Source organism: Thalassophryne amazonica, chromosome 19, assembly GCF_902500255.1.
Source record: "Thalassophryne amazonica chromosome 19, fThaAma1.1, whole genome shotgun sequence".
NCBI lineage: Eukaryota > Metazoa > Chordata > Actinopteri > Batrachoidiformes > Batrachoididae > Thalassophryne > Thalassophryne amazonica.
The window spans coordinates 60,279,048-60,298,155 of NC_047121.1; the positions used below are offsets into that span (position 1 = coordinate 60,279,048).

Sequence of the window (19,108 nt, forward strand, 5' to 3'; positions counted from 1 at the left end):
TATACAGAGAGCTTAATCCAGCTTAGGCAGGCAGCAGGTGAGGAGAGGAGGAGGAGGACGAAGAGGAGAAGGCAGAGGAGATGGTGGGTCAAAACTTGGCTGGCAAGAAGGGTGGACCAGGGACATTATGACAATTTGATGAAGGAGCTTGAGCTGGAAGATCCTGCGCATTCAAGAACTTTATGCGAAATAGGAGCCTGCAATGTTCCAAGAGATTCTGCAGAGGATCACACCTAGGATAGAGAAGCAAGACACCTTCTGGTTGAAAGCACTGGAACCTGGAGTCAAATTGGCCATCACCATCCGCTTCCTGGCATTATTGAAAAGTGAAAGTGCAATGGAAAAACATGATAGTAACAAGATATGAAAAATATGCTGAAATGTTACCAGAATTCACTTGTAATCTTTGTGGCTTTGTCCCATAACATGGGAATGGCTGCTGAAGAAGTCTGCTACTAACTGTTCATCCTCCTTCGTCAGCTGCAGTTTCTCCTTCTTGGCCCCGGACGTGCACTTCCTCCCCAGCAGACTGCTCTCTGGATCCACCTGGCTCAAGAGCTGGAGCAGCTGTAGCAGCAGGAATACATGCCGCAGTCACTGCAGGGGGAGGGGGATCATCCTCAGCCTTTTCTTCCTCCCTTCCCCTCCTCAATGTGTTGCTCCTCTGTCTCCACCACAGGCCTCCCCTCTGCTTCTGAACCAGACCTCTTGGTTTCCTTCTTCTTGCCAAAGTCCTTGCCGCTGCCAACTTTCTTTGGAGGCATACTGGAGCTTCTCTGCAAAAATATCTGGAGCTTCTTCTTCTTCTTCTTGTTCTTCCGTCTTCTGGCCGCGAGTGAGAGGCCCGCATGCAGCGCGCTAGCGTTTTTATACTGACCGCCGCCTATCGGCCGTTTGGAACACCGTTTTAACCGGGAGCTGGCGTTTAGAACGGCGTACTGTCCGCTAGCGCCGCCTTGATTGAACCGCCGATCTGGCTCCGCATGACTCTCTGACTCTGACTCTCATTGTTTGGATATGAGCTAGCAGTGTTAATGCTAATTGTAGCTTTAGCACAGGTAGTTTATCCAGAATGCTCAACAACCAAACTCCCGCTGATTCATCACTAATTCTCTGCTGTTTCTCTGGTCTCCATCGGCTGGAACAGGTCACGGGAACGTCCACCTTTCACCTGGACGTGACAGATGGATGGTCTCTTTTGGGAGGTGTGGATGGACCGGTTGTCTACCTGTTGTTATTGTTGGGGCCATTCAAGATCCAAGATGGTTTGGCAGTGCAGTGTGGCAACACCTGACCTGACCTGACCTGAAGTGACCTACAACATCAAAAATAAATGATGAAACCAAACATGCTATGTGGTTTAGCATGTAGCCTATTTATTTCAGTGTGTAAACTGCTTTGCTGATGTCATTTGGCGTCAGAACTTCTCAATGCCTCATATTATTGTGGAGACATGTTCAGGACAACCCGGATACTGTGGAGCAAAATACATGAAAAGATCATCACTTATAAATTCATTATATGTGTAATAGTGCAAAGACATGAATATGTGAATGTTAGAAAAAAACATAAATACCATGTGTAGTGTTTCATGAGTTCAGTGGCGTCATTTATGCGATCCAAGGTCATGTTGTGAGTGATTAACTCATCCAGCTTCAGCTGCTTGTTGAGGTAGAGTTTAACCAAACCGTTCATGCCGTCTTTAGTCTTATAACCTGAGTCACAAAGTACACACAGATCGGATCACATAAAAACAAAGAGTGTTTAAAGCACTTCATAAAGATCCAGAACTATAGATAAATACATAAAAATAAGAAATAAATAAATAAACAGGCCAGCAAGGTGGCTTAGTGGTTAGCACTATTGCCTCACAGCAAGAAGGTCATGGGATTGATTCCCATCTGTGGCCTTTCTGTGTGGAGTTTGCACGTTCTCCCCCGTGTTTGTGTGTGTTTTCTCCGGGTGCTCCGGCTTCCTCCCACATCCAAAGACATGCAGGTTAGGTGGATTGGAAACTATAATTGTCTGAAATATGAGGTCTGTTAGAAAACTATCTGACCTTTTTATTTTTTTAAAAAACTATATGGATTTGAATCATGTGCGCTTGCATCAGCCAAGCTTGAACCTTCGTGCGCATGCGTGAGTTTTTTCATGCCTGTTGTTTGCGTCATTCGCCTGTGGGCAGGCTTTGAGTGAGCACTGGTCCAGCCCCCTCGTCAGATTTTCATTGTCAGGAAAATGGTTGACCGATTGGCGCAGCGCTGAATCAAATTTTTCCAGAAACTGTGAGAGACAGCCAGGTGGAAACCATTCGGAAGATTCAGACGGCTTTCGGTGAAGATACTCTGGGCGTCACACAGATTAAGGATCATTACAACCGGATTAAAGACGGCCCACAGCGGCGCAGAGTGTGCCGCGCTCCCAGTGGCCATTGACAGGCTAAAACGACCAGATCATTTCCGAAGTGAAGGCTGTGTTGATCTGGGACGTCGTCTGACTACCAGAGAAATTGTGGAAGAGGTGTACATCAGCACTTTGCGGCACATTCCACTGTTACAGGAGATTTTGTAATGAAAGACGTGCAGAGGAATTCACACGTCGGGACGGAGCCGCTAATGGCGCACAACAAAAAGCACGTCCGTGTTGGAAACCATTTGGAAGATTCAGACGGCTTTCGGTGGCTTTTCAGTCGAGTGAGTATCCGAGAAATTGTGTAACAGCTGGGCATGTCACAACTTGTCCTGTGAGACTTCCAACACGGACGTGCTTTTTGTTTTGCGCCATGAGCGGCTCCGTCCCGATGCTCGAATTCCTCCGCACGTCTTTCATTACAAAATCTCCTGTAACAGTGGAATGTGCCGCAAAAGTGCTGATGTACACCTCTTCCACAATTTCTCTGGTAGTCAGACGACGTCCCAGATCAACACAGCCTTCACTTTGGAAATGATCTGGTCGTTTCAGCCTGTCGATGGCCACTTGGAGCGCGGCGCACCCTGTGCCGCTGTGGGCCGTCTTTAATCCAGTTGTAATGATCCTTAATCTGTGTGATGCCCAGAGTATCTTCACCGAAAGCCGTCTGAATCTTCCGAATGGTTTCCACCTGGCTGTCTCTCACAGTTTCTGGAAAAATTTGATTCAGCGCTGCTCCAATCGCTCAGTTCATTTTCCTGACAATGAAAATCCGACGAGGGGGCTGGACCAGTGCTCATTCAAAGCCTGCCCACAGGTGAATGACGCAACCGACAGGCGTGAAAAAACTCACGCATGCGCATGAAGGTTCAAGCTTGGCTGATGCAAGCGCACATGATTCAAATCCATATAGTTTTTTAAAAAATAAAAAGGTCGGATAGTTTTCTAACAGACCTCGTAAGTCCCATTGATTGGCTGAAAGCTGCAGTCCTCATACAAACAGTTCAGACTGTTACAAATATTTAAATCATTCACACAGAGTAAATATAAAGTCTACCTATTATGTCATTTCAGTCAGATTCATCATCACAGCCTGACAAAAACATATCCACATAAGCATCCTGATTTTGGAAAACGACATCTGGAAATACTTTAATTTCTTTGGTGTGGCTGAAGAAACATAGCATTTTAAAAGAAGTCGGTCTGTGTTTTGTGCCTGATTACCCGAGGCCATCGGGTATTACAAAGGCTTTACATCTGTCCGGCTGCCTGTCACTTCAATTCAGCTCAATTTATTTTCATTTACATAGCGCTAAATCACAACAAAACTGCCTCAAGGCGCTTCACATAAGTAAGGTCTAACCTTACCAACCCCCAGAGCAGCAGTGGTAAGGAAAAAACTCCCTCTGATGATGTGAGGAAGAAACCTCAAGCAGACCAGACTCAAAGGGGTGATCCTCTGCTTGGGCCCATGCTAAGACACACTTGACAATACACATATACACAAATTTTGGGAGTCCACGCTGGTATTCAGGATGGGAGGCTTGCAGAAGACACCACTCCCATCTCTGAATGGACCGCAAACAGAGAGAAAAAAAAACAATCAGGCATCAGAAAGACAACAAATACAGTATAATTTGTCGACATTAGCCACAAGAAAACAGAGAAATACTAAGGTGATTGCCGGCCACTAGCCCTAAGCTTCACTACAGACCCAGACTTTAGATAAAGTTGAGGCCGCGGCCCACTCTGTCTCCTAATAAAATGAATTAAAAGAGTAAAAGCATAGTAACATACTATGACAGTATGCTAGCCATACGAAAGGGAAAATAAGTACTTCTCAAGTCTGGACTTGAAAGTCTCTACAGAATCTGACTGTTTTATTGATGCAAGGAGATCATTCCACAGAACAGGGGAACGATAAGAGAAAGCTCTGTGACCCACCCAATAGGTACTATAGTGCCTATGAGATAATATCAAAACAGAACCAGGTACTAGGTTCCAGGTGTGGCCAATGAAAACCCAAAGAAGAAAAAAAAGAGAGGGTAAGGTAGAGCTGAGTTGGTACCATGCAGCACTAAAAGCACCATTAGATCTTTTTGGGCTTATGGATTTTTCCGTTGGAGTCTTGAGTTAGTGGTACTGGTTTTGTTGGACTGGTAGGTACCTCACCTCCAAGCAGAGATCCCTTCCATGTACGTCCAAAGATGAGCTCAATGGGTTGGGTTGAAATGTCCTTGTTGATGAACCCAACCTGTACGCAGACCCCCCAGCCTTTCACACATGACTCAAAGGCGCTGCGCTAGATCGGGAGAAACACAAAGGATTGATCAGGTTACTGGATAAACCTAAGCAGCAGGTGATTATTGAGACAGTCCAGTGAGTACAGAAGACTTCTGTCCAGTAATATTTTTAGTTGGTGGAATCAGTCCACGGTTCAGGCTTGCATTCTTAGCGTGATGCAAGCGTCTTCACATTGCTCACCATGACATCTACATTCCCGGAGCATTCCAGGGTGTAGTCTGCTCCTCCATCAGTCATCTCAACCAGCACATCTTTGATGGGTTTGCTGTAATCTTTAGGGTTCACAAAGTCGGTGGCGCCACACACGCTGGCCTTGTCGAATTTATCAGGTTGGTGTCGACAGCAATAATCCTCTTGGCTCCTGCAGCTTTGCAGCCCATAACAGCAGCCAGACCCACAGCGCCCAGGCCAAAAACGGCACAGGTGGAGCCCGGCTTGACCTAAAATGACACAGACTTCAGTGTTCATCTTACTTAGTTTGTAACATCAGTTCTGAGCAATGAGAAGCTTCCTGAACTTCTCCTCCTTTTCCTCTCCACTTGTAGTGTTTGTCGTTCTTCTCTGGGGATTGGAGACAACAGATGTTACTGAGGCTTCCAATAATCACAGAAGGGACACAATAGCATTTAGGCATTTGGCACAAAATAACATAAACAAAACAGAATCTCATTTGTTCACCATCCATGAACCCCCTGAGTTGAAGTCAACAGTTCTCACTGCCTTTCCTTGTGTTTTGGGTACTGGTTTAATAGTCCTCACGTACCTGTGCAGTATTTACTGCCGCCCCATATCCTGTACAGACTCCACAGCCGATGAGACAGACTTTGTCCAGAGGGGCTGCAGGATCGATCTTTGCCACAGAGATCTGGTTCACCACGGTGTACTCGGAGAAGGTGCTGGTTCCCATCAACTGCAAAATCTTCTGACCCTTACAAGTAAACCTGGAGTCACTTGCTGTCAAAATGTAGTATCGATCGGCCGCCCTGAACAACAGAATTTACTGCAGTGAATAATCAAACCTTTGACAAGAACTGGACATCCGTTCGGGGAGGGTCCACTGGTCATAGGGTCCAGTAGTCCTAGGTTCAACTGGTTCTAACCTCTTCATATTATTTGATGGTGTATATGGTGTAAAATTAATTTAATTGAATTGAGGGAAAAATGTAGTTCAGTTAACTAAAGCAAATTCAAAATATTGCTACATTGTCAAAAATGAAGCTGACAATGTACATAGGATATGAAAATATAACAAAATATAATACACCAGAGGTCACATGACAGCAAGAAAAAAAACGTCTCTCCATTGAGATTACTACAAAAAGTGCCTTAACAACTGAAACAGTCTATTTTAGACCAGAGTAAGTTAGTTCAGTGGGACAAGAAGATGAGTTTCTTATATGTAGACCTGGGTTCAGTAGAGTAGAGTAACTTTATTGATTCCCAGGAGGAAATTAAGGTGTCAAGTAGCTTACACAATACACATAATGCCCACATGGACATTTCAAGACACACATATACACAACAAGCATTAACACAGGTCAAAGTCAAGGAGAGGAAAAAACAAAAAACAATTGTGCAAAAACACATCCTGTGAGTTTAGGTAGACAAGAGATTAACATGACCAAGAAGCAATGAGTGTTGACAGATAAGTCTATGATGTAGTATTGTGATGTAGAAGTTAGAAGAACTAAGACATAAATAGTATTCAACAAAGAACAAAAATCCTGGTAAGGTGCATGAAGACATTCAGCAAAAAGTTAAACTGATCAAAAAGCAGTGTTAAGTGTTATGTGGGCCGCCCGAAGAGGAGGTACTGCTGGCCAACGCCAGAGGGCGCCCTGCCTGTTGTCGGGTTTCAGGCACCAGAGGGCGCAGTCACCACCCAGGAGCCAGGACTAACAGCTGTCAGAAATCATCTCATCACCATCCCATCCCATATAAGACTGGAGGAGACACCGAGATATCAGTTTACCACTCAGATAAAACTCTCAGCCGTGTCTGTGCTTAACGCACTACTCATTGTCTTTCTTTGAAAACCTTTGCAGATGGACCTGTTATCTTCAAATCAGCTGGAGCTGGGTTTTGGACGTTTGAAGAGTGACGGACTTCACTCCTCTTTCCAAACCAGAGAAGTAACAGTCGGTCACTGCACGTATCTGTGTTTTTGTGTCGGAGGTGGAGATTCTCCCACAAACGGAATCGAACTGAATTGCTGATTGTTCTGCTGGGTGTGCACACACCCACCATTAACCTGTCTTCTGTTCCTGCCAGCAGTACCGGATCTGACAGCTGAAGTAGAGGCCACCTGGGGACTCGGGACTTGGCGGCTTCGGTGTACTGCAGGTCTTTGTTGGCGGCGGAACCTTGTGGGCCCCGGCTCTTCTCTGGATAGGCGTCGCCTACCCTCGGACCTGCCCACACGTCACCTGTTGAATTTTGTAATTGACTGTCTAAAAGTAGTATTCGACCTGTTGTGCACATTTGCCACAATAAATTGTATTTATTTGACTATCTATTAACCGTTCATTTGCACCCCCTGTTGTGGGTCCGTGTCATTACACTCTCCCAACAGGATATCCCGGCCAACATCATGGATCCCGAGGGGCATCAACCATCTGTTGAACAGCCAATGGAAGAGCAGGGTGCACAAGCGTCTGCAGGAGGTGTGATTGGTGAGTTGCAGCAAATCCTCACCGCCTTTACTGCTCGGTTGGATCTAATGACTGAGCAGAACGTCATCCTCAATTGTAGGATGGAGGCTGTCACCGCGCAGGTGGAAGCGCACGCTCAGGGCGCTGCAGCAGCTCCTCTTCCTGCTGACCCGGTGTCGAATATAGACATTCCACTGGTCATTCAATGACCCCACCCACCATCCCCTGAAGCATACATAAGTCCCCCAGAGCCGTACGGGGGTTGTGTGGAGATGTGCGCGGACTTTTTAATGCAGTGTTCGCTCGTCTTTTCACAGCGTCCCGTGATGTACGAGTCGGACGCCAGCAGGGTGGCTTATGTAATTAATTTGCTTCAAGGCGAGGCACACGCCTGGGCTATGGCGCTCTGGGAGCAGAATTCATGGCTCCTTACCTCTTATACTGGGTTTGTGAGGGAGTTCAGAACAGTTTTTGATCACCCAAACAGAGGCGAGACTGCTTCTACGGCGCTGCTGTCAATGAGACAGGGGTGTCGGAGTGCAGCTGAGTATGCGGTCGACTTCCGCATTGCGGCTGTGAGGTCCAGCTGGAATACCGCTGCACTCCGCGCCACCTTCGTAAACGGACTGTCGTCAGTCCCGAAGGAGCATCTGGTGGCTAAGGATGAGCCGCGGGATTTAGATGGGCTTATTGATCTGGTCATACTGTTAGACAACCGATTGGAAGAACGTCGACGGGAGCGAGACGAAGGACGTGGCCGGGCACGCGCCGCCCCTCTCCCTTCCCGGTCCGAAGCAGCCCTGCCTTCCCCACGCTCCAGAGCCAGAATGCTCCATGTGACAACAGCTCCCCCTGCTGACAAAGCTATGGACACGAGCAGGGCCAAAATAAAATTAGAAAACAGACAGAGGAGGCTGGCCCGCGGAGAGTGCTTTTTCTGCGGCTCTAACGAGCATCTGCAGAAACAATGCCCCAAGCGGTTAAACACCCACGCTCACCCTTAGAGACTGGGCTAAGGGTGGGCCATAACACACACGCGGGTAATGCACGAAAATCTGCACGAATCCCAGTTGTGATCCTCTGTGGGGATTTAACCCTTCAAGCCCCAGCACTAATCGACACGGGGTCGGAAGGGAATCTGCTTGATAGCAGATGGGCTACAGAAGTAGGGCTCCCTCTAGTGGCTCTTCCTTCACCAGTGAGGGTACGGGCACTAGCTGGCACCCTTCTTCCATTAATCACACACCAGACACAGCCCTTAACACTGATTGTGTCTGGAAATCACAGGGAGGAGATTGTGTTTTTTGTGACACCTTCTACCTCCAGAGTTATTTTGGGCTATCCATGGATTAGTAAGCACAGTCCCCGGATCGATTGGCCATCTGGGGTTGTAGCTCAATGGAGCGAAACCTGCCACCGGGAGTGTTTACGATCCTCGGTTCCACCCGGTGTGACTGCTAAAGAGGAGGTTCGAGTCCCTCCCAATCTCACGACGGTGCCTGTTGAGTACCATGATCTTGCTGACGTTTTCAGCAAAGATCTGGCACTCACGCTTCCCCCGCATCGACCGTATGATTGTGCCATTGATTTAATCCCGGGCGCTGAGTATCCGTCCAGTAAACTGTACAACCTCTCACGCCCCGAGCGAGAATCAATGGAGACCTACATCTGGGACTCTTTAGCCGCCGGGTTGATCCGGAACTCGTCCTCCCCGTTAGGTGCTGGTTTCTTTTTTGTAGGCAAGAAGGACGGCGGTCTCCATCCATGCATTGATTTTAGAGGGCTGAACGAGATCACAGTTCGCAACTGATACCCGTTGCCCCTGTTGGATTCAGTGTTCACGCCCCTGCATGGAGCCAAAATATTCACTAAATTGGATCTTAGGAACGCGTATCACCTGGTTCGGATCTGGAAGGGAGATGAATGGAAGACGGCATTTAACACCCCGTTAGGTCACTTTGAGTACCTGGTCATGCCGTTCGGCCTCACTAACGACCCCGCGACGTTCCAAGCATTAGTAAATGATGTCTTGCGGGACTTCCTGCATCGGTTCATCTTCGTATACCTAGACGATATCCTCATCTTCTCCCCGGATCCTGAGACCCATGTTAAGCATGTACGTCAGGTCCTGCAGCGGTTGTTAGAGAACCGGCTGTTTGTGAAGGGCGAGAAGTGCGAGTTCCACCGTACTTCTTTGTCCTTGCTGGGGTTCATAATCTCCTCCAACTCTGTCGCCCCTGAGCCGGCCAAGGTAGCGGCGGTGAGAGATTGGCCCAACCGGCAAGCCGTAGGAAGCTCCAACAGTTCCTCGGCTTCGCTAATTTCTATCGGAGGTTTATCAAGGGCTGTAGTCAGGTTGTTGGTCCCCTTACAGCCCTGACCTCCCCAAAAGTTCCCTTCACCTGGTCGGATCGGTGCGATGCCGCGTTTAGGGAGTTGAAACGCCAGTTCTCTACTGCGCCAATTCTGGTGCAGCCTGATCCTAGCCGCCAGTTTGTTGTGGAAGTAGATGCCTCTGACTCAGGGATAGGAGCTGTGCTGTCCCAGAGCGGGGAGTCCGATAAAGTTCTCCACCCCTGTGCCTATTTCTCCCGCAGGTTGACCCCAGCAAAGCAGAATTATGACGTCGGCAATCAGGAGCTCCTGGCGGTGAAGGAGGCCCTGGAGGAGTGGAGACACTTGTTGGAGGGAGCTGTGGTTCCATTCACGGTTTTCACCGACCATCGGAACCTGGAGTTTATCCGGACCGCTAAGCGTCTGAACCCCAGGCAAGCCCGTTGGTCTCTTTTTTTTGTGGCTGTTTTGACTTTAGGATCACCTATCACCCCGGGACTAAGAACCAGCGGTCAGACGCACTGTCCCGGGTGCATGAAGAGGAAGTCAGAGTGGAGCTGTCGGATCCACCAGAAAACATCATCCCGGAGTCCACTATCGTCGCCACACTGACGTGGGATGTGGAGAACATCGTCAGAGAGGCCCTGACGCGTCACCCGGACCCCGGCGGTGGACCACCTAACCATTTGTACATCCCACGAGACGCTAGGACTGCAGTATTGGACTTCTGCCACGGTTCCAGGCTCACCTGCCATCCAGGGGTGCAGAGGACCGTGGCAGTCATTCGGCAGCGGTTCTGGTGGGCGTCTTTGGAAGCCGATGTCCGGGAGTATGTCCGGGCCTGTACCACCTGTGCCAGGGGCAAGGCAGTCCACCAACTGGAGAAGGGACTCCTCCAGCCACTGCCTGTGCCTCATCGCCCCTGGTCCCATATCGGCCTGGACTTCGTCACGGGTCTGCCTGTGTCCCAGGGAATGACAGCCATCCTGATGATAGTGGACCGGTTCTCCAAGGCGGCCCACTTTGTGGCCCTCCCGAAGCTCCCGTCGGCCCAGGAGACTGCAGACCTCCTGGTCCACCATGTCATACGTCTGCATGGTATCCCTGCGAACATTAGCCTTTCATCCGGGTACCACCCACAGACCAATGGACAAGCAGAGCGGGCTAATCAAGAGCTGGAACAGGCCCTGCGGTGTATGACCTCCGCACACCCGACAGCCTGGAGTCAACATCTGGCCTGGATCGAGTACGCTCATAACAGTCAAGTTTCCTCAGCAACCAGCCTCTCCCCATTTGAAGCGTGTTTGGGGTACCAGCCCCCATTGTTTCCAGCTGTGGAGGGAGAGGTCGGGGTTCCCTCGGTCTAGGCCCACCTCAGGAGGTGCCGTCGGGTGTGGCGTACAGCCCGCTCTGCCCTGCTGTAAGCCCAGATGAGGGTGAAGAGCCATGCAGACCGCCGACGTGACCCGGCCCCGGAATATCAGCCCGGGCAGGAGGTCTGGCTGTCAACAAAGAACATTGCTCTCAACACGGAGTCGCAAAAGCTGATGGACAGATATATCGGACCATTTCGGATCACCAAAATCATCAGTCCAGCCGTAGTGAAGCTGGGAGTTTCAGCTTCACTGCGGATCCATCCTGTTTTTCATGTCTCCAAGATCAAACCATACCACACCTCGGACCTTTGCACCCTCGGACCTGCGCCGCCTCCTGCCCGTAGGCTCCTGGATGTTCGCCGGAGGGGTCGGGGTCTCCAATATCTGGTGGACCGGGAGGGTTACGGACCTGAAGAACGCTCCTGGGTGAAGAGGAACTTCATCCTGGACCCGGCCCTCCTGGCCGAGTTCTACCAGTTACACCTGGACAAGCCGGGTCGGGCGCCAGGAGGCGCCCGTTGAGGGGGGGGGGGTCCTGTTATGTGGGCCGCCCGAAGAGGAAGTACTGCTGGCCAACGCCAGAGGGCGCCCTGCCTGTTGTTGGGTTTCAGGCACCAGAGGGCGCAGTCACCACCCAGGAGCCAGGACTAACAGCTGTCAGAAATCATCTCATCACCATCCCATCCCATATAAGACTGGAGGAGACACCACATCTCTGCCGAGATATCAGTTTACCACTCAGATAAAACTCTCAGCCGTGTCTGTGCTCAACGCACTACTCATTGTCTTTCTTTGAAAACCTTTGCAGACGGACCTGTTATCTTCAAATCAGCTGGAGCTGGGTTTTGGACGTTTTAAGAGTGACGGACTTTACTCCTCTTTCCAAAACCAGAGAAGTAACAGTCGGTCACTGCACGTATCTGTATTTTTGTGTCGGAGGTGGAGATTCTCCCACAAACGGAATCGAACTGAATTGCTGATTGTTCTGCTGGGTGTGCACACACCCACCATTAACCTGTCTTCTGTTCCTGCCAGCAGTACCGGATCTGACAGCTGAAGTAGAGGCCACCTGGGGACTCGGGACTTGGCGGCTTCGGTGTACTGCAGGTCTTCGTTGGCGGCGGAACCTTGTGGGCCCCGGCTCTTCTCTGGATAGGCGTCTCCTACCCTCGGACCTGCCCACACGTCACCTGTTGAATTTTGTAATTGACTGTCTAAAAGTAGTATTCGACCTGTTGTGCACATTTGCCACAATAAATTGTATTTATTTGACTATCTATTAACCGTTCATTTGCACCCCCTGTTGTGGGTCCGTGTCATTACACTCTCCCAACAGTTAAGTGTACTAAGCAATGATAGGAGTGAAGATTTCTCAATCATCACAACTTCCGAGTCTAGTAAAAAGTAAAAAGTGTATTGCACAGTCCACACACACACACACACACACACACACACACACACACACACACACACACACACACACACACACACACACACACACACACACACACACACACACACACACACACACACACACATGCCTAGAGGTATCCCGGGACTGGGCCAGCTCAGGCATCTCGCAGTCTTTGTGTTAAGCAAGGAAGAAGTATGTCCAGTGTTCATGAGAGTTCCATAGTGCAGTGATTATCGTAGATAGTGCAGTGCAAACCGTCCCTGGTGGTGAAAAATAGTGGGCTAAAAACTGTTCTAGTGTCTTGTAGTGAAAACTTAGCATCCTTGAATAACTGGAGGACATGGGGTCTTAGGCAGTCCAGTCCCCAATGATGATGTCCTTCTTAGGTTGCCAACTGGCTCCTAAGGAGGTTCAGTCATGTCATGGATGTGGCAAAATGTGGCACCAGTCCATGCTCCCAGACATGACTTGGACAATAAACTTCCTCTGCATTGCCCTTTCTACCCAGCTGTAGCTGGGTACTGCCCTTGCCCAGGAAAGTAACCTGTATGGAACTGGTGTCCCATCTGGGGGCAGAGACTCATCTGCTTCACGCAATGGAATCTAGGGATTAGCATGGGCACCAAGATGATCAGGGCTGATATAGGTCTTAAAATTTAGGCCATATATAAATCTCAAAGCCTTCATTTGACTTTTAGAGCAGAATCTCTTGTTTCCTGACCTGGTGACAGCCTTGGGTTTGAACAATAAAAACCTAGATGAGTGAGTCCATCCCAGTCAACCTGTGCAGACGGTAACTCTAAAAGAATAAATGTGATTATCACAACATGTTACCTCAAAGTACTTCACAGGGGTAAGGTCTACGATGACAACAGTTATAAGGAAAATCTCCCCTGGGCATTTTTTTTTTAAATTGTAGGAAGAAACCTCAGTGGATCCAGACTCAGTGGGGTGACCATCTGCTTTGTCCAAACGACCAACAACAAAAGAATCGAATAAACCGAATAACTGCAGCCATGTTCATCCTCACAGACTTTTATCTAAAGTTTTAGAGTTTTGCCACAATAAAGAAAGTAACTTGTAAACCCAAGAAAGTAACTGAACTCACCATCCTCTGTCACACTGGTTGCTGTTCGGATTCTTGCAGAACCGACATTCTCTGCACTGCGAGGCGGACAAAGGAATCACTTTGTCTCCTAACGGACACAAAAGCAATGTGATCATGTGATTTATCTGAAAGGAACTTTAGGATCATCCGAGATGGAATGAATGAAACAAACAGTTGATGGGATGACTTTTAATACAGATTACTCCAAAACTAAGGAACCGATTTTCATGTGCAGGGAAAAAGCCAAAGAAGAACTGACTAAAGAAGTGGATCCCAGTGGATGATTAATTACTAGACTTGGCTACAGGTACGAGACAGAACCCGAAAATATTACTATTGTGTAATTCCTTCCTTCCTTCCTTACAAAAACATAGCAAACATTAGCAGTAAGTCCCTTCGGCTGCTCCCTTGTTTGCACTTGGGGTCACCACAGCAAATCCAAGGTGGATCTGCATGTTGAATTGGCACAAGTTTTATGCCGGATGCCCTTCCTGACGCAACTCCACATTACATGGAGAAATGTGGCAGGGGTGGGATTTGAACCCGGAACCTTCTGAACTGAAACCAAGCGCATTAACCACTTGGCCACCACCCCTTCCTAATGTTACTGATCAGTCAAGATCAAAGTGCAGTGAGAAGGATCAAAGTTGTTTTTAATGTCACTCAGTTCCATCTATCAACGGCTTTAATCAAACACAATTAAAGGATTGCATTGCCGAGCATCCTCACTGTCAAAGGGGAAGCAAACACAAATGTCTACAAGTTCTCACATCTCGACATCACCCAGGTACCCTGTATATAAAGAAACATAAATAAAATGAGATGTGAATTGAAAGTTGGATAATAATGAAAATTCCCAGCACAAAACAAGTTTTGATGCGTGTCTCACAGTGTCAATCCTACTTTACCACAAATAGTTTCATCTTTTCAACAACAGGTCACCAGGGATCTTAAAAACTACATTTCAGGTGGTCCAACATTCAAACTGGATTTCTGATGTGGATTTTTGGGATGAAACGGCACAAAAGTCTAACCTTCCTTGGGGACAAGAAGTTTCTTCCAGCACAGATGTGTATTTGCAGGATTTTGATGACGTTCAGTATAAAACAACTGACTTTGCTCGACATCCAACTGTTTATAGTCAAAACCTTTGCCAAGTAAAAATTATTAACTTCATTAGAAAGGAGCAGAAAGAGAAAAAGATTCAAGTTTGTGGTTTTCATTTTTTATTATCAGGGAGAAGCTGAAGGGACTTGGTGTTATCAGCCCATTGGAGTCACATGGTACAAAAACTAAACATCAACCTCCACCATATTAGTTTCCCCGGCTGTTTTTGTAACACTGCCCCACACAAGGTGCAAACTCAAACTGTTCCGCACTTTTAAATTTATTCAAAGTGAGAGTGAAAAATCAGGCTTGGATTCTTTAGAACTTCTCTCACGTAGGAGATCCGTCCATTACGAACCACAAACGATGGACGCAGTTTTTATAAAGCACAACAAAATATTCGCAAAATCCTTCTCTTATTGGTCCCCGTGGGAATTCGAGGGAGGTCCCACCCCCTGCCACTGACCCGTGCGATAACGGGACATTTATGATTTCTAACTGGTTAAATCCAGTTCGATATGCACATTCCAACAGAGAGCAGACAAAAATATGTGAATCTAAGGATACAGTCCTAAGTAAAATAACTACCAAAGCAAATAAAGAAAACAAATAAGAAAAAAATAATTAAACACACAAATATATCTAACAACCACACACACACACACACACACACACCCCTACCTGGTACGAACTCAGTGACTCCGGGTCCGACGCTCTCCACGATGCCGGCTGCTTCGTGGCCAAGCACTGCCGGGAAACCTTCTTTACGCTGACTTTCAAAAAGGTGGTAGAGGTCAGTGTGGCACACCGAGGTCGCCACAATCTGCACAAGACCAGAAGTGCATCCTGACAACCTCAACCAGTGAGGGACCTCAAAAACTGGCACTGCAATGCTGATGAATGATGGAGTCATGTTGGCAATTAGCAAGCGTGGTGGTTTAGGCCGCGGTCATCGTGTGATGTCTGTGTTCAGAACATACGAAGCTTATACGTGTGCAGGTTAGCACGATATCTTAGGAACACCTCATCACATTTTGGTGAACCTCGGTAGACAGATCTTTAATTTATGGAGGTATGATGTCTGTTATCAGTCATATTTTATGATCTTAATTGGTGTTGTAAAGACACAATCTATAAAAATGTGGCTGGACGAGGTGTATCAGGACTGCAGCTCTTTCTCACCTTGATGCGGACCTCGCCGGCCTGAGGCGGCTCGACTTCAATCTCCTCAATCACCAAAGGCTTACCGGGCTCCCAGGCCACCGCTGCCTTACACCTGATGACCTAGAAGATAATTTAACAAGCACAACTTATTAAACCATATGTAAATTGAATGCTTATTTTCCATCACGGTTGCTATGGCAACTGTATGGGCAATCACAATCCACTGATCTTCCTTTCATGAGTGATGATGAAACTACATCTGAATCAGAAGCATGTTTACGTGATGACAAAAAAAAAAGAATGGTGGGTTATGGATGTTTGGTAAACTGCAACAATAAAAGTATACAACAACACTGCACAAAAATTACTGAGAATTTGCAGACTTTTTAATTAAATTTGGTTGTGTTGTGAGATTAGGCAGTGGGTGTTTTTTTTAATCTGGTTGTGAGGATTTGCAGCGCAATTTTTTTTTTTTAATTTTGATTGTGTTCTGAGAATTTGCAGCATGTTTAAAAAATCTGGTTGTGTTGTGAGAACTTGCAGCGCAATTTTTTATTAGGTTGTTTTGTGAGAATGTGCAGCACTTTTTTATTTGATGGTTGTGAGAATTTGCAATGCTTTTTTATTTGGTTGTGTTGTCAGAATTTGCAGCATATTCTTTAAAAGATCTGGTTGCATAGTGACAATTTGCAGCTCAATTTTTTTTTTTTGGTTGTGAGATTTTGCAGTGTGTTTTTTTTAATCTGGTTGTGTTGTAGGAATTTGCAGCTCAATTTTTTTTATTTGGTTGTGCTGTGAGAAATTGCTGCGCTTTCTTTTTTTTAATTTGGTTTTTGAGAGAATTTGCAGTGTGTTTTTTTTTAATCTGGTTGTTTTGTGAGAATTTGCAGTGCTTTTTTATTAGGATGTTTTGTGAGAATTTGCAGTGTTTTTTTTTTTTTAATCTGGTTGTGTTGTAGGAATTTGTAGCTCAATTTTTTCATTTGGTTGTGCTGTGAGAAATTGCACGCTTTCTTTTTTATTTGGTTTTTGAGAGAATTTGCAGTGTATGTTTTTAATTTGGTTGTTTTGTGAGAATTTGCAGTGTTTTTTATTTGATTGTTGTGAAAATATGCATTGCTTTTTTATTTGATTGTTGTGAAAATTTGCTGTTTTTTATTTGATTGTTGTGAGAATATGCAGTGCCTTTTTATTTGGCTGTGTTGAGAGAATTTGCAGTGTGTTGTTTTTTTTTTAAATCTGGTTGTGTTGTAGGAATTTGCAGCTCAATTTTTTATTTGGTTGTGCTGTGAGAAATTGCTGCGCTTTCTTTTTTTATTTGGTTTTTGAGAGAATTTGCAGTGTGTTTTTTTAATCTGGTTGTTTTGTGAGAATTTGCAGAGCTTTTTTATTAGGATGTTTTGTGAGAATTTGCAGTGCTTTTTTTATTTGATTGTTGTGAGAATTTGCAGTGCTTTTTTTTAATTAGGTTGTATTGTGAGATTAGGCAGTGGGTGTTTTTTTAATGTGGTTGTGAGGATTTGCAGCGCAATTTTTTTTTTTTAATATTGATTGTGTTCTGAGAATTTGCAGCATGTTTAAAAAATCTGGTTGTGTTGTGAGAACTTGCAGCACAATTTTTTTTTATTAGGTTGTTTTGTGAGAATGTGCAGCACTTTTTTATTTGATGGTTGTGAGAATTTGCAATGCTTTTTTATTTGGTTGTGTTGTCAGAATTTGCAGCATATTCTTTAACAGATCTGGTTGCATACTGACAATTTGCAGCTCAATTTTTTATTTGGTTGATGTGAGAATTTGCAGTGTGTTTTTTTTTAAATCTGGTTGTGTTGTAGGAATTTGCAGCTCAATGTTTTTATTTGGTTCTGCTGTGAGAAATTGCACGCTTTCTTTCTTATTTGGTTTTTGAGAGAATTTGCAGTGTATGTTTTAATCTGGTTGTTTTGTGAGAATTTGCATTGCTTTTTATTTGATTGTTGTGAGAATTTGCAGTGTTTTTTATTTGATTGTTGTGAGAATATGCAGTGCTTTTTTATTTGGCTGTGTTGAGAGAATTTGCAGTGTTTGTTTTTTTTAATCTGGTTGTGTTGTAGGAAGTTGCAGCTCAGTTTTTTTATTTGGTTGTGCTGTGAGAAATTGCTGCCCTTTCTTTTTTTATTTGGTTTTTGAGAGAATTTGCAGTGTTTTTTTTAATCTGGTTGTTTTGTAAGAATTTGCAATGCAATTTTATTTGATTGTGTTGTGAAAATTTGCAGCTCAATTTTTATTTGGTTTTGGTGTGATTTGCAGCACTTTTTTTTGGTTGTGTTGTGAGAATTTGCAGCAAGTTTTTTTTTTTTTTTACATCCATTGGCATTTATTTATTTGTCTGTCTGTCTGTTAGCAGGATCATGTCAAAACTACTGCATGGATCTTGACAAAGCTTTCACAACAGATAGACATTAGGTCATGAAAGATTCCATTAAATTTTTGGAGGCAATCTGGATCTGGATTCTGGATCAAGATTTCACATTATTTTGGCTTTGAAAGATTACGTAAAAAAAAAAAAAAATCATGGATTCTAACCAGATTTCCACCACAGATAGATATTAGGGCATGGAAGAATTCTGGAGGTGATCTGGATCCGGATTGACGGATGTCAGAAAACTCAGATTGCTCTTGTTTGATTGTGTTGTGAGAATTTGCACTGCAGGTGTTGTCAAACTGATGAAGCTCTTTTTTGCATGAGTTATGACTGTTTGCCTACATTTTCCCAGCTGCAGTGTGATGAGCTCTCTAGGCCACCGTACATACGCATGTCATGAACTTGTGCTCTTTAAATATAGACGCTGGAAGTTGGGCCTGCTGTTTGCTGCTCTGCAGTTACTCTGCTTCCACACGACACCAACATCCTGCTACTTTATATTTATATATAACACTTTAGATTTAACTTGATGCTGACCTGCAACTCAGCTCTTTTCACACACTTTAGTTTTTAAAATTCTTTTGATGTTCTGGTTTCAGTTTTATGAATCAATAAACACAACAAAATCACCTACCTTCCCAGCCGTGGCCATTTTTGCTGCAAGTATGAATGCTGATAAAACAGAGTGAGGAAGAGCTAAAAAAAAGAGGAGGAGGTGCTCGAGAGGGAGGAACAGTCTATATCAGTGTGAGGTGGGATGGATTATCTCAGCAAAGGAGAAGTGCTCACTATCACAGATTTCGACTGGTTTGTGAACAATATTTGAGGGAAATGGTGATA

The 19,108-nt window shown here is 45.7% G+C and overlaps 1 protein-coding gene across 1 annotated transcript; it reads right to left on the bottom strand.

The window, feature by feature from the left end:
- Nucleotides 1-1,354: 1,354 nt before the first annotated feature.
- LOC117532033 (alcohol dehydrogenase 1-like) lies at nt 1,355-18,990 on the bottom strand. Its single transcript, XM_034195253.1, is given in 10 exon segments — nt 1,355-1,474; nt 1,577-1,715; nt 4,582-4,711; nt 4,894-5,042; nt 5,045-5,153; nt 5,477-5,696; nt 13,597-13,684; nt 15,385-15,526; nt 15,886-15,987; nt 18,903-18,990. Coding segments are annotated over 10 exon segments (1,131 nt in total). The 5' UTR covers nt 18,921-18,990; the 3' UTR covers nt 1,355-1,440.
- Between the last annotated feature and the right edge of the window lie 118 nt (nt 18,991-19,108).